This window comes from Periophthalmus magnuspinnatus, chromosome 14, assembly GCF_009829125.3.
Source record: "Periophthalmus magnuspinnatus isolate fPerMag1 chromosome 14, fPerMag1.2.pri, whole genome shotgun sequence".
Lineage (NCBI taxonomy): Eukaryota > Metazoa > Chordata > Actinopteri > Gobiiformes > Gobiidae > Periophthalmus > Periophthalmus magnuspinnatus.
This window is the reverse complement of record NC_047139.1, coordinates 21336546-21357770: the sequence shown is the minus strand read 5'-3', so window position 1 is coordinate 21357770 and position 21225 is coordinate 21336546. Positions and strand designations below refer to the sequence as shown.

Genomic DNA, 21225 nt, shown 5'->3' with positions numbered 1-21225 from the left:
GACAATCATTCCACTGTCATGATAAAATACTTGAACCTGCAGTGGACAGCATATCTCACAACACCTTCACTTGCTCCAGGGATTGTATTATATTTTTTAATCACTCAAGGTATAGAGAGATCACTATACCTCTTTTGGTTGCCCTGCACAGCAATTTACACTACCAGTCAAAAGTCTGGACATACCCTCTCATTCAGTGTTTTTTTTCTACATTTGATATACATACAGAGGGCACAAATATATGAAGCAAGATATATGGAATTATGTATTAAAAATATATATTTAAATCCTCCACCATTTGCTTTGTCAAAAAAATATATAGTACCGGTAGTTATTTCACTTTTCTTTATTGCATAATTCCATATACCTTACTTCATATGTTTGATGTCTTCTGTGTGTATATAAAATGTAGAAAGAAGAAAAAATAAAGAAAAAATAACACTGAATGAGAGGGTGTGTTCAAACTTTTGACTGGTATTGTAGGTCCTTCGTCCCGTTTATGCAGAGAATGCTAATGCTAATTGCTAATCCAATCTCTTGTGTTATGATTTAAATATCCAGTGTCAGTGTCCCTCGATATCCCCCAAATTCAACATTTTGTCCCTCTTTAATACAATTTGAGGTTGTCACCCTGTAAGTAGAGGTTAAAGAACTAACTTGTCAAATTTTCACTTTAATTGGCAATATTAAATAGATAAAATATTAGCAGATTAGATATTAGAAAATAAAAACAAATCCTACACATTGACATTCTTCTTGTATTTCTTGTAGAGTGTATGCGCCCCCAAGTGGACATTAAATGCATATATCTCCTTTTGCAGTAGTGAAGGAAGTATTCAATTTTATGTCTAAGTACAGATACATGGGGCAAAAAATACAGATAGCTTCAAGTACTTTCTTTAAGTACAGTACTTTTACTTGGTACCACTGGATTAAAGCAACAGAAATGACTGGAAATGGGGACTTTTTTTTCAGTTCTTCATTGAATAGAGGAAACAGCTCACTGTTAACTCCCTTTTAATTCAAAATAAAACAGAATATAAAATGATTCGACATTTATAGAGACAAAAACATGGAAACGAACAAAAGGCTTGGATTTACATTGTGCACTTAATATCTGTTAGATTTTTAATACAAAGTCAATGAGTTTAGCTACTAGATCTGTACCATTATTGACAAAAAGAACAGCAGAGTCACGTAATGGAGAACAGAACATTGTGGAGTTCATTAATGGGATTGTATTAGTGCATTTACTGCTAAAATAAAGAAGCTATCTCGTATCTCATTAATGTGCCTGCAAATGAACTTGTCGACTTGATGGAGTGAGGTTTGAAAACGCAATTCTCTCGTCTGGATCAACTGAAAGTAAAACTGTCAGGGAGCTGGTGTGTTATAGATACTTTTAGTTACCAAAACAGCAGCTTTGTCGAGTGATGCGTTAGCAAAATTATATATAAAATACAAAATGTCTTACACAGTGATTTACTTTCACACAGCCTATTCACAAGAAGGTTGCAAGCTTAGGCGATGAGAATTTTAAAATCAAGCTAAAGATTGGTAGGGCCGATTTTCAGTGCGTTTTAAATTTTGAAATCATTTTAGTAGTGAGAAATAGCAATGGTGCTTTTTTTATGTTGCCTGAAGAAGTTGCAGCTTGAATTTGGTACCACTTTATAATATGTCCACCTTAATTAACCTAAACAAAGACCTATTTCACAATTAACAAACGAACAATGATTCAGGCTTAGTAACTACTGAACTAAGGGGTTAGGGTATTATGTTTATTTATTAAATATGGGACAAGTCCTACATTACGCAAAATTGACTCTTCTGAGGTTTCAGCCATCAAAAACATCCCAGGAGTTGTGTTCTGTTTCATTCACACGTTTGAGTAACCCTTTATTGTCCACATCTCCAAAGCTCAAAATGCTCTGCTCCACCTTGTGATGTCATGAAGAGATAATTTTCATGTTAACATCTACGTTTTACCTTTAGTTCAGCAGAGATTGGTAATTCCAGAGCTGTAATTATGAAAGTGATTCTAGTAAGTCTTTGGAGTTTAAAAACACAGTAGAGCATGTCCTGCATTACCATGTGACATCATAAGGTGGAACAGAGTGTTTCCAGTTTGAGAGAAAAATATAGCCTGAATATGCAGGTTCTGTGTGCTAAAAATGTGCGAATGAAACAAACCACAACTCCAGGTGTGTTTGTAATGAGGAAACAATATTATAACATAGATCAGAAAATAGCATAATATGGGCCCTTTAATAAACAATTTCATGATTTTGAAGTACATCTTTCTTCATGTTATTTTAAAGCTAATTAAGATATAGTCATTAGTTATTAAGTGTTACCATACATTCAGATTTTTCAGAGTTTTCTAAAAGGCTACCAAGCTAAGATTAGGCTAAAGGCTAAACCGGCTGTCTGTTTATAGCATGGGATATTTTGGCAATAGAACCTTTTAGGCACAATGCTCCCTATCTTCCTACACTACAGTCAGTGGAAGTGCAGGCAGAAACTAGCAGTTCATTGATCAGCAATTGTGTGGGCTTAAGTTACATAAAAGTATATGTAATATTGTAAGTAGGGGACAGATTCCCCTACACAGAGCAGGTAGAGGAAGGCTAACGTGGAGCATAGTGCATAAGTGTGCTTGGAAGCCATCACAAATCCCACAGCATTCACAAGTGCCACTTTCTTTTTAGCAGCAGTAGCAGCCTGTGTTAAGTCACCCATTATCCTCCATCACCCACAATCCAACACACCACAGCTGTTTCAATGGACTGTTAAAAGCTAGTACTTGGAAAACGCACTGGAATGTATGAAAAATAGCTCTCCTTTTGCTTGTTAATAAAGCCAAAGTTGTGAAACTAGAAAGACATGTTTGTTAGCAAGTGCATGGCAGTGAATTTCCACATTTTAGGTAATGTATGATCCATTTCACCCTAAGGCAAACTGTATCTGATACAGTTAATGCACTGAGCTACACTCTAGTCAAAAATACATGGAAAAACGCACCTAAACAGTTTATCATTACATAATTGCATTGAGACATAAAAAAAAAAAAAAAAAGACGTTCGTTTTAATGTAATGACCCATGGAAGAAATTCTGAAGAATAAAAGTAGGCCTGTCACGATAATTACTACATTGAGTTCTGTAACTGATAGATGGAAAAATAATATTTGGGGTCAGAATTTATAGTGGCTACTTTTTCTTTCTGTACTCGTGGGGAACGTTTGATTTTTCTGTTTTTAAGGTTTGAGCTGTAGAGTTGAATAAATAACTTCTTTGACTCATTATAGAGACAAACTAAAGACTAAAGTGTTTCATTCTGCTAATTATTTATTACAGCTCATGATTTTAACAATATTGTATTTTTTTAATAATACTGCTTTAGCATTATCATTGCATAACTTAGTTTCAATATAATCATTTATCTTTTATGTTTTCCACATCTCCATGGAGACAAAAGTTACTTAGAGCACCTTTAATTGACTTTTAAAAAAATATAATCATGCTTTGGGATATTGTTTTTGTGGCACAGACTGTATAAAGAAGTGGACAAAGAGAGTGTGACATCATCCATAACGTTTGGCTCCAGTCAAATGAAGCTCATCGAGGCTAGAGCAGTTATAGTGGGAATTTGGAGCAGAGTTCCGTATTTGGAATTCCATCTGTATCTTAGAAACCAAAGAGCCAATTTGGAGCAAGGCTGAAGGTTGAATTTATCTGTTATTAATGTTCATATTTTGATTTACGACACAATAGCGAAACAAAATGCCAAGGTCATGTAGAACGGGTTAATAAAAACATTTTAAGACCAAAATGACGAGTCTGACAACAGCAGTTACAGAGAGATGGGCAACAGTTTTCTAATTGGAAAGTAAAAGTGAATTGGAGCCAGAGTCGATGGAGCCGGGAGTGCACCCATGATCACTTCCTATTTGGATCGTAGCAGCTATCAGGTTAGCTATGTCCATTTATATATACTGTCTATGGTCTGTGGCCTAAATTAGTTTCGATATAATCATCTACCATCTATATTTTCCACATCGCCATGGAGACAAGAAAAGTTACTTTGTGCACTTTAAGGAATTCTTTTATATAATTCTGCCTTAGGGTTATTGTGTTTGTGGCCGAAATTAGTTTCAGTATCATCATTTATCATGTATACTTTCTAAAGCAAATATCACAGTTGACAATATGTTACCAGGACAGGCCCACATGAAAGTTACTGTTAACTGTGCATGTTGTGATCAGTCTGACAAACTCAGTGGAGTAATATGTTTTGTTCCCTGACACACATAGACTGTGTGTTTCACCTCATATCTGCTGCATTTCTAACATGCACACATCTTCACATTCAGCATCTGTAGGCAGTCAGTCAGTCGTACACACATGCTAACACAGTCACACACGGGCGGATGCAGTGGGGCTTTAGCTGTTCTCTTCACTGTCTTGTGTGGGAGACTTCTCTGGATTAGACGATCCTTCAAATCTCTGGGAGGCGATGGCTGCTTGATGGGACATACTCTTTCTGACAATGTCGCCTTTTCTCCACAGAGTTATCTCCTGCAAAGATGAGCTCAGTTAAGTCTAGATAGAGCTAGCAACCAAATATATTCATTAAAGAGACTATATACACAGAATAGACTCTTGTGAGCTTTAAGGCATGTTATAATCCAGTTACCTCATCAAAGCATAGTTGAAGTTGTGTTTTGTTTCAGTCACACATGTTTGAGTAACCCTTTATTATTAGTCTGTCTACATCTCCAAAGCTCAAAATGCTCCATTCCACCTTATGATGTCATGGTGGTAGTTTTCAAGTTAGCTACTTTTTACCTTAGGTTCACTACAGTTCGGAAACTCCACTACTGAAATTATGCAAATGGTTTTAGTGAAGGTGTATGGAGTTTAAAGACACAGTGGAGCACTTCCTGTATTACCACATGACATCACAAGGTGGAACAGAGTGTTTTCTGTTTGAAAGAAGAGCACAGCCTATGCAGGTTTGTGCTTTACACATGTGTGAATGAAACAAAACCCAACTCCAGGTCTGTTTGTGATGAGGAAACATTATAACATAGATAAAAAATATATCAACATATAAATATCAGTATCAACATATTAAAAATATCCTAATACAGGCCCTTTAAAGAGGACATGTTATAAAAAATCTACTTTTATGAGCATTTACTCTTGTCTTGTTATAACAGTGTTTAGTTTACTCAAAGTTGTATTTTAATGCATGTTTGAGTAATGTTCGGCATATGAGGCTTGATTGTGCCAATTTTTTTTCTTTCTATCCCAATTTCCCTGCCCATCTCTGTACTTATTTTTAATTATTTCAAAAATGAAGCACAGCCCTTTTACAACAATACAAACAAGTAAAAGAACATTTAGTGCTTGCTACGATGAAATGAATGTCATAGTTCTTTAAATCAAAGAATACAAGTTACAGTGGGTGTATTTGCTCTGTCTGAGCAAGGACACCTCCAGTTCATTGTTGACATTTCTTTGTGGTTATGGCGTCATTCAGCTATTACAGACTTTGTCCTTCTTTAACATTATCACTTTCCTTGGTCACTCGTCTCACAGAAGCGGTCTGCTATGCACTGCTCATTTTATCTTGGGCAGCTTGTCTCCAGACTGTCCTTCGTAGCTCCTATTTAAACTTCCTTGTGTGGAAACACAGTCATACTTGAATGGCCGATACTAACGTGAAGTGTTGAGTATTCCAAGTCACCAGGTCCCGTACTGATGGTAACTAAACTTCTGCCTCAGACATCCAGAGTCTCCAGCCTCTTTACAACTCTTGGACTCATCAGGACAACACTTATCTGTTCACTTTGTTATACAGTGAAAACACCTGTTTTCACTGTATAACTTTTTGATAAGTATGGCAGTAGAACTGTTACAAATACAATTAACTACACCTTATCCCAGAACTAATTTCATGAAGAAAACCGTTTTGTATAGATCAATATCTACTTAGAAGAGTGTTCCCATTGAAATTTAAACTGTACCTGAAATGTCACATGTGAAGTTAAACTAAATGTACTGTAAATATGCACTTTAGATGAACCTGAATGCAAATGTGATTATTTATAAGGAAATGTGATTTTATTGCAATGAAATGTAATTAATTATAGTTCCAATGATAAAATGGAGTTTATTTCTTATTTTTATTTATTTATTTTATTTCAATGGACCCAGGAAGACTAGCTGACTACATTGCTTTCAACTAATGGGATCCAATTAAATAAACAAATAAACAAATGCCACTTCTCACTTCTGCAGTTTTAAACAGGGAGACAACAGACCCATTTTTACAATTAGGTCGGTTTTAGATCACAGTGTAACAGAAATGTCTTATAGCTTAATACTAAACACCTGAAAAAGCACAATATGTCTTCTTTAATTGACCATTTAAAATACCTGTTGTTTAAAGTAGCGCCGCTCCTCCTCGTCTATAAGGACCAGGTTGAGGTAGTAGCGCACTGAGAACTTCTTGTTTATGTCCCTCATGGTGGGAGTCAGCTCGTACCCTGCCAGGAACAATCTGATGGGGATGGACTCTCCTATAGGACAAGAGATATGAAGACATTTGATTAGGGAAAAAATAATACTAGGATGTTTGAAGGCCTATTATGAAATGGATATTAAAGCTGCAATAAGTAACTTTTCAGGTAGAGGTTCTGCCACCTGCTCGTCTCCATGGAGATATTATCATTTTGCCAAGAATGATCCAGAATATGGCAATGAACCTATACAGCTCCATGTAGACAAGAAGTTGATAACACCAGCCCAAGTTACAGGTAAGATCTATGAAAAGGTCACAGTGTGTGTTTTTCACGGTATTTTGAGCAACAGAAGCACCAATAGTTAAATGAATGCAATACAGATACATTTAATGCCACATGGTGGAATTTTCCAGACACTGAAATGACAGTGGAAATTCAGTATACTTTATAATTCAACAAGTATATATAGAGCGATGACTCTTTATGATTCCCGGACTTTTTAGTTGAGAATTAATATGTCCAACTAGTTTGATGTTAATTGATTATAATTTTCCAATAGCAGCAGGCAGCAGTGTAAAAGGCTGCTTTATTCTTACCTCTGACAGGCGCTCCGTCCATAATTTCATATTTCGCGATGGTGTCATTCTCGTGGTACACATTTGGACCAGTGCCAGTCGTTTCCCGCTTAATGATGTCTATCTCCATGTGCTTGATCTTAATTCTAACCAGCAGAAAATAAATCTTTCCTACTATCACATCTTTTAAGTGATATCTGCAAGAGAACCATAGCAAACATCAGCATTGCAAATACAATATACAGTTTAAAAGGTACGGTATGTAGAGTTCTCATTTCAGATTTTACAAACATGACTTATCCATGTTCCCAGAAACAAGGTAAAAAGTTTAAATCATAATTTATTATTAGGTTTATTAATTCCATAAACCTAAAACATCTCTCTGATCTGATCCTCACTACCTAAAACCCCAACACCTGCAGACAATCATTAACTAGTGCAGCTGCTACAGCTCATGTTCAATTGTGATTGTTGCCTGGGAACCAGAAATCACACTTCTTCAATACTTAACCAAGATGTGAGTCTGGACACCGGTGAATCTCCCAGAGTTCAGATGGGTGTGACTGACAGGTGGATTAGCCACTCGGGGACACGCATGGTCCCTCCGTATTGGAAAAAAATAAAGGAAACAAATATCACAGGGGACTGAAAAACATTGCGGATTTCTGCTAAATCAATGGGCGAAGCCCAAATTATTAATTTGAGGTGAGATAAATTAGATTTTATTTGTAAAGCATAGGTGACCAATGAGCTCCTTCATTTCATGTGTCACTGAAAAAAACAGAATTGGATGATCACGTTTGACCGAGCTTGAGATGCAACAGCAGACGTGGGGACCAGACTTATATCATTCTGTATCAAAAATACAGACAGATATCACTCTGGATTTACCAGGATTGCAGTTTCTTTTTTAAACCAGTAAGAGCACAGCCTACGTACCGTACCTTTAAATACTTGAATGAAGTTAGGAATGAAAACGTACTTGGATTTGTTGTACTCGAACTCTATGTGTAGGCAGTCTTCGATTCCTACTTCCATCTTGATCGAGGAGTTGAGTTCTGGATAGGTGCTGAGTGTGTGAACAACTATGTCCAGTTCTTTGCTGATATCATTGAGTCTCCTGCTCACTGTCGCCCTCAGAAAATAACTGCGGAGATAATCATAGAAATAGCATGGATTAGGGTTATGTGCTAAAGCAAAACAACAAGTAACTGAACTACTTATGAACTAAAATCTATACATATCCTTTTATATTAGATTTGGGCTTAATGTTTGTAACCTCTGCTTGTCTCCATGATGGTGTTTTGCTTTCCCTTAAATGTTCCACAGTATTAGTATCCACAGTCATGACACTTGTTCACTGTATTCAGTACACTTATTCATCTACTTGTATGTGATGCCACTAGACCAAGTTACAGGTCAGATCTGTGGAGAGGTGAGTCCATTTACTGTAGGAATGCACGTTTTTCAAGATATTTTTGAGCAATAAAAACATGTGTAATTGAACAAATGCAAGATGTCTTTACAAATGTAATCTTATTGCCATACTTCCGAAAATTCCTGTCAAAGCAACAGCTCCATGAAGACAAAAATGTGGCAGACCCCCCACTAGAAAAGTTACAGCTTGTTTATATCGACTATGAAAGCTGGAACAACATATTTATGTGCATAATTTCTTTGCCAAAATGGGGAGATTTTTGCTGTGTTTATGTAATTAGGTAAGATGTGAACTGTAGAGGGTAGAATAAGTAACTTCTAAAATTGTATTGAATAAAATGATTCAAACAAGGATCGCTTATGCCCCCTATAGTCTCAGTGTAAACTTGTGGGAAACACTGTGGTAGTCTGCCTTCAAACATAATTTCTCTCCATACAGGTTGACCTACCGTAGTTTGACATTTTGTCCAGTGTAAGATTCATAGGGCTTCTCCACATGCGTGAACTCAAACTCAAATGACTGTGACTGGGTGAGCTCTCCGGGACGAGCCAAGTCTTTGACAAGAGACACAAACTCATGGTGGTTCCCTCTGTCATAGTACAGCTCTGCAACACACATTCAAACCAGGCATTAGACAGAGGTAAGGTGAGTCTTCACTCTCTGAACTCGCACCTGCAACAACATGATGTCATGTATGTTTATTATGTAAATTCAAACTATTGTACAAAAACGTGAATGTTGGGCTGAAGGGATAAATTAGGGGATGCGGGACACAGATGCAAGACTATCCATGGGTTTCAGAATAATGTAAAATATTGGCCTGTCACGATGAATATCATATGATACTGATGTGGAGTGACAGTAGCTCAGTTAGGTAGGTCAGTTAGCAAGTCAGGTAGACAAGTAGAGTGTTTGTTCACCGATTTGAAGGCTGGCGGTTTGAATCCCACTCTCAACATAAACATCATTGGTAGAACAGTCAGATCCATTGACTCACAGGTTGGTGATGCGATTGCAGATCCCACAGATGAATCCAGTTATTTGTCCTTTGACAAGAGACTTAACCCACCTCACCCCCAGTGTCTGTGTACCGCTGTGTATGAATGTGTGTGTGAATGCGTGAGTGGTTCTTTGATGTAAATATCTGACAGATGATTTCTGGGGGTCAATATTTATCGTGAGGACTTTTTTTTTGCACTAGTGGGAAAATGTTAGTTATTTTTCACACTACAATGAAATTTCAGCTGTGGAAGTTTGAATTATGAACTTCTCTGACTTATTACAGACACAATTACTTAAGTGTTGCATTCTGCCATTTAGTTATTCCAGCTCGTTTTTTTTTTTTATATTGTACATTTACAAAAAATTTTTGGGGCACAATTCTGCTTCACGGTTTGGTTTCAATATTATCGTTTCTCATCTAGATTTACTTTACTTGCACTTCAAAATGTATAAGTGTGACAGGCATAAAAATGACATGTCTTTTGAATGGGAAAAATGTTGCATAACAAGAAGCTGAAACACATGAATAGTTTAACAAGACATAAGGCTGGTTTTAAAATGGTAAGTTTGATTTTTTTCTACTTTGCACCACTTGTACCAGTTGTCCTAATCTGGTTTGTCCAATAGTATTTTCACAACAAATACTGTAAATAAATAATTGCGCTAAATCAACCTATGGTCAGTTGGAAAAGAGGAGGAGGAGAAGAGGAGGGGGAGAAGAGGAGGGGATGAAAGAGGAGGAGACGAGGAGGAAGAGGAGAAAGAGGATGAGAAGGAAGAGGAGGAGAATTTTTTCCTTTTTTCAACTTAAACTTATATACTTTGTGTAGTATAAATGTTGATTATCAATCTCTAAGTAGTCCCGTTTGCCCTGGGTAGTTACTTTCAAATGATATACATGGGTATGTCAGTGTGGTTTTGTTTTGAAATACCAATAAAGCTTGTTTTTATGGAGAAGCAGACAGTAGCGGTGAAAAATGGTCGTGTTGCATATGAAAATTGTTAAGGGTCACATTTTTAGATAGTGCTTTTCCACCTTCAAGACACTCAAAGCACTTTACATCAAAGAATGACTCACCTATTTACACACACATTCACACACCAGTGTACACAGAGACTGAGGGTGAGGTGGGTTAAGTGTCTTGCCTATGGACTCAGCTGCATTATTCATCTGTGGGAGCTGGAATCGCACCGCCAACCTGTAGGTCAGTGGATCTGACCACTCAACTAATGATGTTTACGTCAAGAGCGGGATTCGAACTGCCAACCTTCAGATCTGAGGACAAACACTCAACTACTCTTACACTGTGAGTATGTACTAAAATGAACTTTTCAGAGCGAGAACATAATCAAAGCACTTTTGTGAAGCAGACATCAATACAAAAAAACAAAAAAAACAGTTGCACGGGGCACAGGTAGACCAAAGGGACATCCGTAGCAATTGGCGCTGTGGAGAAATGTTTGATTTAAGCAGTGTAAACATGTGTTAGTTTGAATGGCACTTCTGTCAGCTGATGTCCCAGAGTGCACCAGGTTTGTCACGGGACCTTACACTTCCTACTGACACTTGTTACCATCAAAGCACTCACTATAGGCATCCCAAAGTCAACATAAACACGCTATTTACGTAAAATCACTACTCGCGCAATAGTGTGCAGTTACATCTAAAAAAAACAGTTCCTCTTTTGCAACGGTCGGGACTTTGGCGGTGCTCGATGTTCCTCTTGGCGGGGGCTAAGTGCACAGCAAGCGGCTAAGTGTACAAACGCAGGCCCGTGTCTCTTACCGATCTGCCCGACAAACTCTATCTTGATGCCGTTGTGTTCCAGCCTTTTGCCCGGGTATTTGAGATTCACGTTGACTTTCCCGGATACAGTTTCACCGTCGTAAAAGAGAAAATATTTGTCCTTCCTGCCGTCTTCGCTCTTGTGCTCAGCTTTCTTTCTGGTTTCGGCGTCATTCAGAACTATGTCGATGTCCGCACTTTGACCAAAACCAAAGAAACTCATAGTGACAACTCAGTCAGACCTTATAGAAGTATTCTCCGCTTGGAAATGCACTGTATATAACAATAAATGTGTCCGAATAGAGTGTGATGATCGCAGTGCACACAGCTTCCCAGACTATGTTGAGCTAGACACGACTGCGCATGCGTCGGAAGTCATGTGAATGAAAAGCATGATCCAAAGATGATTCTCAATTCTGATGCAAAAATAGTTTTCGTATTTCTTAAAAATAAGCTAAACGACGTAAATTTGTTTTATTTTTTATTTTCTTATTTTTTCCAGTATATGTCTTGTGTATATATATATTTTAGTTTGAAGTTCCCTGCACTTCCTGGACCCACTTACACACAGGTATGCCAATGATACCCACATTTAACAAACTGTATCTCTGTTTCATATAATTTTATGTTGTTTGGGGCCTGCCTAAATTACAATTTTAAAAACGATATCATTAAAAGTTGTCATGTGATTTTAGTTTTTGACCACAAGAGGGAACTGCGTAACCACCACAGCATATGTGTTCAAACCAATGCTATTCAAACCATTTATTTTGTTTTATTTTATATTCTATTCAGTTTGTTTCTTTGGTTTAAACTCCATATTCTTTTGGGTCTATCTCATTTTGAAGCATTTAAAAGAGTTCATATGAAATAATTTTGCATTAGAATGTTTTTCAGATTACTTAAAATGCATAGAGGCTTATCTGGGTCATCTCTGTCTCTGATTGTGATAAGAAATGATGATTTTTAAAATTAATTCTCCCCAAACACATGCCTTTTGGGGTTTGTCCTAAAATGGTCCTAACTCTTTGTGTGGATGTCAGACAAAAGCAGCTGTGGCTGTGTCAGTTCATCACTTAGTTCTGTGATATTTTCTAAACAGGCTTCATCCTTCTGTCCAATAAGATGGTCTCCCATCTGTTTCATATTGGTCACTTTGGGCAGGATCATGCAGACTTCTGTTTGCACTTGTAAATGACAAGACTCTCATCATGTACTCAGTGTCACAAATCCTGATGCTCCAATTTCAGAAACCGTAAATCTTTATTTGTCCCACAACAAGGAAATTAAAGTGTTGCAACACAACACATAAATAACTATTAAACAGACATAAATACTGTGCTAGTGGAGTAAAGTTATGAGGCTATGAAACTGTTGTGCACAAGTGACTCTGACTGTGGTTATACAAAGCAGCATGTGGACAGAATAAATAAATATCAAGTTAAAGTAATTTAAGAGCATTAAGTGATGATTCACCTCATGTTACAGTATTCCACATGATAACAGCAGGTGGATGACACATGTACAGGGCGTTGTTCACTGTACACTCTGACAGCAACAGGAAGGAAAGACCTCTCCTTCACACAGCGAGGGTGGATGAATCACTGAAACTGCTCGCCAGAGCAGACAGGGCGTCCTGCAGGGGGCAACACTCCAGCACAGAGTTTAGCCCTCCTGTCCCCCATCTCCAGCACAGAGGACAGGACCCTCCTGTCCCCCATCTCCAGCACAGAGGACAGGACCCTCCTGTCCCCCACCTCCAGCACAGAGGACAGAGGACAGGACCCTCCTGTCCCCACCTCCTGCACAGAGGACAGTCCAGGAGCTGGACTTCTTGATGACCTTGTCTGGTCTTTTCCTCGCTCTCTCTGATGCTCCAGTAGACCACACTGTAAATGAGGCTGATGCCACCACAGAGTGGTAGAAGGTCCTTCCTCAGTCTCCTCAGGAGATAGAGCTGCTCTGGCTCTTTCTGTGCAGTGAATCTGTCCAGTTCAGGAGGACACCCAGAGATTCGTTTGGGTGATACTTAATAATCTACTCTTTAATTAGCCTGATTATTATTGACTCACTCTTAATATAATATGAAGTCTTTGTTCGTGCTTTATTAAGGCTCATTTAGGTGTATTTATTATAAAGTGGTATCATTAGTTGAGCACAGATTTTCACCTTCAGCGCCTTCCTTCATTCTCCTGTCACAGACAGACAGGCATGTAACACAATGCAGGTCTAAAAGGGCCACAGCCGCAGTGATAATGAGTCAGCCCTTTAAACCTTGTGCTGTGACGGTAAATTTAATGAGTCTTAAATTACAAACATTTCCCTCATAATAATGTGAGACTGTTTCCCTGATATGCAATCCCTCTAATTAGAAAAAAACACAGGTCTCTCTCTGACTTCAGCTGAATCGTGCCTCAGAGTTTAATTGATTTTTCTAATAATTCAATAAAAGTGTTCGGTGGCACTGCTGCAGACCGCGATAAATCCTCCTACAGTGCTGCCTGATTATACAGCTCCTTATCCAGGGGGCGCTGCCAGCTGGCACGCTGACCGCGACGCAACAAGAAAGCAGTTTTGTGCCTTCAAATGGCTTAACTTCGTGTAATAGATTGTAGTAGATGAGCGAAGAAGCTGCACTGGGTAATGTAATGGACTATAAAACAGAAAAGCATTTTGGAGATCAGCAGGACACTCTTTCTGAAAGATTTGACAAAGAGGATCATGAAGAAGGAAAAAAAAAGTCAAACAATGCATATTGGAGCTCACAAATTAAAGCAACACTGTAACTTTTTGGAGGTGGGATGTCACCTTCATGATTCTATGCAAATAGAAAGTTAAAACTATACTTCTGAACATTCTCCATGGAGATAGATATACACTTTAAGCCATACAATAGAATATTATAGCCAAAGAACAACATTTCCATGGAAACAAGCAAGAAGCCCTTTTCTGAGTCAAGTACGAGTCATGTTTGTGGAGATGCAAACCCATTCATATTTTTCTATACTTTTCAATGGTAATAATAATGCAAATATGAAAATAGATACCGTAAATTTCGGATTATAAGCCGCTACTTTTTTTCCACGCTTTGAACCCTGCGGCTTTTACAGCAGTGCGGCTTATATATGGAATTTTACTGGATAACGGACCCTGGGGGGCGCTCTCTAGCTGTAAACGTAAAAGTGAGACAGACGTGGGGAAAGATTCTGCTCTGAAGAATTCACTAGTTTTGATTTTGAACGATCATTTTGCGCATCATGAAATGGATATGATGCAGTTTTTAAGATAAAGAAACAGAAAGGAAACAGAGCAGGGGTCGGCCTTTAACACGCAAAGAGCCATTTGGACCCACTTTCCACATAAAATAAAACACTGGGAGCCGCAAATACTTTTTGACATCTAAAATGAAGATAACACTGTATAATAACAATAATGTAACGGAATAATGTAGGTTTTACTTTCACGGACAAGCCTTCTACACGTGGCAGATAAATATGGCAAAAACAACTTAAGTGCATTAAAAAAATACAACTCACCAAACCGCTGCATCATGCATCGCGCTGATTATGTGATTATGTCTACTCTGCTCCGCAGTTTCTTTAAAAAAACAACAACAAAAAAACTCGTAGCGTATCGTTTAATCCCAGGTGCTTATTCTCCATGTGCCAAAGCAGTTTTGAAGGTTTCATTGCCTTATTTGCTTTTCCCGTATGTTACGCAGAGCGGACTGTGCGCGTGAGTCACCTGTAGCGACAAACCCAGATTTTAAGTAGGCATTGTCTGTTAAATTTATCTTTCTTTTTCTTGGAGGTCGTAGTCTCTTCTTCTGGCTCCTCAGTTGTCCTTTTCCCCTTTGTTAAAAAGATCTCCAAAGACTTTTGTTTTGGCTCATTTTCACTCGCTTGTGGCTCTACTTTAATGCGTCGTGTCTGATGTGTTATACGTGATACGTCACCGCGGAGACAAGAGCAGATAATATACTTGCTACTACATCAAATAGATTTCTGTGGCGATTTCCAGCAGGATTTTCATGATAAATCTACGGACGAGCTTATTAGTGTGTCATTAGGGACGGGCCAAAGTTGCTCCTGACCCCTGTGCGCACAACGTCTGAAAATCAGGGCTCTTTACGCAGGACTGAGCTGTGTCTGTGTTAGTTCCCAAGCCACGCAGAGCCGCAGTATGAGGCGGAAAGAGGCGCATGCGGCTCCGGAGCCGCGAGTTGCCGACCCCTGAAATAGAGCCACTGCACGTAAGCTCGACATCAATGAATCCAACTTGGTCAATGTAAAAAGACGACAAAAGTTTTCAGAGGAAATAAAAGCAGATTTTCCGTGTTGGTGCAGCTTTATTTTCTAAACCTGCAGATGTGTTCATCCCGTGTTGTTGTCGTGTTGGTGCCAATTTTCAGGCACAGTTTAAAAAAAAGCGTGTCGGTGCAGCGTCTTTCTGTGTAAATGTCTCATGTTACAATATGAAAACCTGCGGCTTTTATTCAGGTGCGGCTTATATATGTACAAAATTGATTTTCTCTTCAAATTTAGCTGGTGCGGCTTATATCAAGGTGCGCTCTGTAGTCCGAAATTTACGGTATTATTTTAGTCTTTTTTTTTTTTTTTTTGGCTAAAAAGTTACGCGGTAGGGCTTTAATTGAAGTGGCAGCATTCATATGGTTGGAGCGTATCTCGTTAACTAGGGCCCTGAGGAGGTGTATTCTCAGTGTGGGCCTGGGATATGCATGAGGAAGCATTGATACTAAAGTAGAATTTGAAATTTAAGATGTAACGGCAAAGAAGGGCAGCATTACCAACTCAGGTTTAGTGTTTTTGTATGGAGTACAATATGTTTTATATATCCATAAATGACAATAGTTTTCAGTGGTGGAAGAAGTAATCAGTGTTATTTAAGTAAAAGTACAGATACCAGAGCAAAGAAATACTCAGGCAACAGTATCACATGAAAAAATTTACTTAAGTAAAAGTATTAAAGTATCTGTTTAAAAATGTATGTAAAGAATTTAAAGTAAAAGTATTTCACTCAGGTACACCCGTATATTCATGTATGTTTTTTCTATAGTACAACTGATTTTAACATTTAAAAAAAACAACCAAGAAATGTGTTAATATTAGAAGTGAATTTTATTAATCACAAAGAGAATGATTCAAGAATTAACAATAAAAAACAACAACCCAGCAGGCCCTAAACAGACATTCTACTCTGAGTGAGTTTGGTTCAGAAAATCTCATTTAAAAAAAACAGCATTGGTGGATATCTCAGCTGTGCACTCCTCCAGAGCAACACTCCGCCATCTATCACTCCTTTTGTTTCTATTTAAACTCTAAAGTAGACCACTACATCACTGCGGCCTGTTGCGTCTGATCCAATTACATACGAGACTGCTGTGTGAATGAGAAAACCCACCAAGCATCAATTCTGGTTTCTAATAACTTGTAATAAAAGGTCGGGTTCGTGTGACGTCATAAAATTGAAGTGGAGACAAGGCAGAATTCTATGGTAGAACTGGCTGTAACTGTCAGATTGCAGATGTGTTGACCTGGTTTATGGTTAATATCTATGTAAATACTGGGCCTATCCACATGAAACAAAAACTGGCACAAAGTTTAACGTCTTCTTTGTCAATGTAAAAGGTAAAATTATTTTTTCACAACAGCTTCAGAAAGTAGGGCCATTATTCAACCCCAAAGACAAGATTATTGTCAGCTGAAAGGTCTTTAAATGTCCGAAATTACGCAAAGTTGACTCTTGTGAGCTTTAAGCCGTGTTATAATGTTGTTATCTCATCAAAAACAGACCTGGAGTTGTATTTTGTTTCACTCACACGTTTGAGTAACCTGTTATTATTAGTCTGTGTACATCTCTAAAGCTCAAAATGCTCTGTTCCAACTTGTGATGTCATGAAGCAGTAGTTTTCAAGTTAACAGTTACCTTTTACCTTTAGTTCAGTAGAGATTGGAAATTCCATGGAGTTTAAAGATTTATATTTGGGATATTTCTTCAAAAAACAGTGAATCTCCCATAGAGTTACATCGACCCCTGCCCACCATCTGAGATTATACCATCAACTAATTCAAGAACGTGAACGCAACCTATATTTTTTTTCATAATTTGTCTTATTCTTTCCACAGTTATAAACCAGAGGTAATGCACGCCTGCTTTGGGTGCACACTTTATGCCTAATAGTGCTCTATGTGTCTTTACCAAAAATATCCCCACTATATTTAGGCACTAATAAACCTCTATAGGACTTCAATATGTCTACATAGTCAACTCTATGAAAAACAATTATTTACAAGTTTGCAGATATGTAAAGAAGAGAAGTGGAAGCTTGCGGTGTCGTCATTCCTCTCAAACGCCAAACTTGTAGGTTTTAAATCAATGGAGACAAGCTTTTTTTATTTTGGGAGAAAAGCAGGGAAATTTTGTTGTTGTTGTTGTTTTTTTTTTTATCCGAGGCAGAAGGCACTTAAGAGGAATGAGATTTGGACAAATGAAAGGACAATATAACTTGTATTTTTACTCTCAAAACACACTTATTTGAGCACTTTTGAATACAGCTCTTGGTTCTGTCTTAGTAAAACTGCTGTCAAAAACTTCCTATGTGCAAATGTAGGGCAGATCGTCTCTACCAAATATGACATTGGGGAACATTTCAACCGACCAGCCTACAGAAAGTCATCATGGATTTAAAGTGGGACTAAACACTTAAACTCTGCCCACAGCCACGTTTCAAATAGAGCTGCTAAAATGGGCTGTACCTGGAGGACTAAAGGGGAGAATTAAGGCGCAGGTGGTGTGGGATCTGGGGGTATAATAACAATGTTCATCAGAAACACCTGGCTGTAATGAGCAGTCATATGTGATGTCATGTAGTACTTGAAATTGCAGTGTCCAGTGAACACAGCACACACCCTGACAGTTTTTGACTTGAAAGCTGCAAATTTACCGAGTCTGCACTAAAATCGGACTAGGAAAAGTAAACAATGCTTTTACACCACCATATACATAGTTCAGTGGCAAAAAAAGTTGATTTTTTTTTGTGTTTAGTTCCACTTTAAATATGGTCATGACCGCCATTTTGAAATCTCAAATGTTACCTCCTCTATTCAGTCAAATGGAAAGAGTTTCATATCGCCTCAAAACACAAAATTGTACAATTCTCACAACTTTACATAATCTTTAGAGAAAGTCTATATACAATCAGTACAAGTGTTAACCCTCCAGACCCCATAATATGCAGTTGTCTTCTAAATTCACACCACGGCGATCAGCTTATTGGAAAACAGAGGTGGGTAGTACTCAGTTTATATATATTTACTTATATATAACTATCTGACACCATACTTACACTACTGAGTAATATATTTGACAGCGTAACAGTATTCTTTTGTTAAGTCTTGCCATTGTAATTTCACAAGAGACAAAAGTGTTATTTACATAATTTGAACATTTGTGCTTTTTACTTCATTATATAATGTTTTGTCATTCAAATTACAGTAACTTCAAATAATAAATCAGATGCTAGACCCAGAAGATGACCATCATTTCAGTACTTTTCCCCCAAATACCTTTTTCCAGTGCCTCTACTTTGTACTTCTACTTGAGTAATATTATTTTGAAGTAATATTACTCTTGCTTAAGTACTTTTTTTTTTTTTTGGCTACTCTACCCACCTCTGCTTTGGAAACTATTGGTTTGCCTGGAGGAATGAGGACATTATATACGAGCATCAGTCAAACCACAACACTAAAAGAAAGCTACGCTAGGTTTAGTATTAGCAAGTGTTAGCATTTCATGTAAACAGACAAAAAAACAACCAGGATCGACGTCAGACATCAAATACTGTCACTTTTAGAATAAATATAAAAATCTTGTTTGGTACCTACAGTACTTTGGCAGTATTCTTACCACTGTTGGGAATTTAGCCCTATCTCACAATAGTGCCCAGACCTGGATTATAATTGACAGTTTTACTAGTTCAGGGGTAAATGCTCAATCCATGAGGAACAAAGCCCTTATAAATCACAGTGTTCCTTTGCTGACCCCTTGTGGCTGCGGCTGGAATATGAATCTTAAAAAATGAATAAAAATCGATCTGGAGGGTTAACTTCCAAACCCTGTATTATCATCTTTGAGTGTAATACTGAACATTGTGTGTGACGGCACATCTCTATTATCAGTGTTGGGAAGTGACTAAAAACAAAAATACATATTCGGAATACTCATTTTGAGCATTCAGATGACACTCTTTCATTTCATTTACTAAAATCAATGGAATACACGCTTCAAACTGCACAGTATTAGTGAAAAGAGAGCGGACAGCAACAAATATAAAGCAGTTTTTAATCCTACGTCATGTTTTTTACACTACAATATAACGTAACTCAAAGTGAAGTATTCAGAACACAGTACTCTATTTGGACTAAGCAACAAAATACTTTTTAATGCAGGTGTTCAGTATTTAGTTTTAGTATTCTTCCCAACACTGTTTATTATCCTGGACAGTAACTTCATATATACAAGATCAACAGCAAGCATAGAAGGACACTTACGTAAATCAAAAAACGCAGCACTCATTGTGTACAGTGTTTCACAGCATTTGACTGGCACTCATCAAAGCCTCGTACTAAGACTATCTACAAACATCCACATGGAAGTCTAACTCACAATTGATACTTTGCAGCTGGTCTCATCAAAATTGGGGGTGGAGGTGGGCGACGCTAACTGGAGGCACTGTCCTGTCTAAAGATCTGTTTTTCAAGTTATTATCTGAGCCTTGTTTTAACACAATCTAAAGAACTAACTGCTTTTTTGTGAATTTTGAGCATTTTTAAAAGCCCTTCTGATGACGGATGTTGTGAATTATCTTAGGATATAACACTGTGATACCTGCTTCAGATTACTAAATTGTTAATCTGTGTTGTATCTGTCCCTGTTCAAATAAACTATTAAATAAAGAAATGATTAACTGATTTTGTACTGTTAAACAAGTTCCTCTCAAATTATAATGACCATAAGCACTTGCATTGATCCATGTTGCATTTTCTCGAGTTTTTAGACAATTCAATCTAATGTGTGCATTGCGTCACCACGGTAACGGCTGAACATTCCTCCACAGACATACATGAAGCCCTTTCCCCAGCATGATGTCACTGCAAAGTATCAATAACACCGGGCATCTCCGACCCAGCTCAGAAATTATATGTAATACCATATGTAAGACCACCCATCAAGAATCGTGTCTTGATATGCTAATACAAGTCCTATTTCATTTGCCAAACCCTTTCTTTCAATCCATTGCGAAGGTGTAAATTCTCACCAAGGGGTTAAGTCTAACACATTTTTTTTTTTACCCACAACCAAAATAAAAAAAAGAAAAACACATGTTAGTAATTTACAAATATTTAAAAAAGTAAACCTTTATCTATAGGCATTTTAAAATATATTCCATCAAAAATAGTCTGACAAATTTTCAAAAGTAGAAAATAAATGTTATACAAACGGCAAAGGTAGAAATGATAGGTTGAGTTGTCCTTTTTCAAACTTGGCAGAATATTGTAGAACCATTGAAAACCATGCAAAGAAAAAAAACACGTTTAACTTAAAATGATAACAAATAAAAGTCCCTATTTGCTTCTTGACGTTGTCCCGTGAATACTGGATTAATACTGGTCACCTTTGGCAAACTTGAGTAGTTGTAGTAGTTTTCCGTGGTGCCGCGAGCATGAAGTGTGTTGGCTCTATTTGCCGGTTGCACTTGCCATGTCTCTGTCTCAGCACATAGCACACGTATTCAGCTCTGCGTTTTCAGATCACAAACGAGGACTTGTGTCGGAAATCTCCCTGTGAACACAAAGCAAATCACAGGATAAGAT

The 21225-nt window shown here is 37.7% G+C and overlaps 2 protein-coding genes across 2 annotated transcripts in view; both read right to left on the bottom strand.

Moving 5' to 3' along the window:
- Window positions 1-972: 972 nt before the first annotated feature.
- Window positions 973-11699, bottom strand: LOC117381771 (vacuolar protein sorting-associated protein 26B-like). The gene is made up of 6 exons (XM_033978787.2): window positions 11333-11699; window positions 8993-9149; window positions 8089-8253; window positions 7128-7303; window positions 6446-6588; window positions 973-4579 (listed from the first exon to the last, which is right to left on the bottom strand). Exons 1-6 carry the CDS (start codon window positions 11553-11555, stop codon window positions 4445-4447), a joined length of 999 nt encoding a protein of 332 aa, XP_033834678.1. The 5' UTR covers window positions 11556-11699; the 3' UTR covers window positions 973-4444.
- A 4752-nt stretch (window positions 11700-16451) lies between these two features.
- The window catches only part of jam3b (junctional adhesion molecule 3b), a 70715-nt gene continuing 65941 nt past the window's right edge, over window positions 16452-21225 (bottom strand). Inside the window, exon 10 of the mRNA XM_055226885.1 lies at window positions 16452-21193. Coding sequence (XP_055082860.1) covers window positions 21158-21193 — 36 coding nt within the window. The 3' untranslated portion in view covers window positions 16452-21157. The remainder of the gene's footprint in view (window positions 21194-21225) is intronic.

Excerpts from the sequence above, each read along its gene's own strand:
- LOC117381771 (XM_033978787.2), bottom strand. The coding sequence starts at position 11,555 with ATGAGTTTCTTTGGTTTTGGTCAAAGTGCGGACATCGACATAGTTCTG. Across the intron at positions 6,589-7,127 it reads GGACGGAGCGCCTGTCAGAG|GAGAGTCCATCCCCATCAGA; the intron begins GTAAGAATAAAG and ends CTTGTCCTATAG. Across the intron at positions 4,580-6,445 it reads GGCGCTACTTTAAACAACAG|GAGATAACTCTGTGGAGAAA; the intron begins GTATTTTAAATG and ends TCATCTTTGCAG.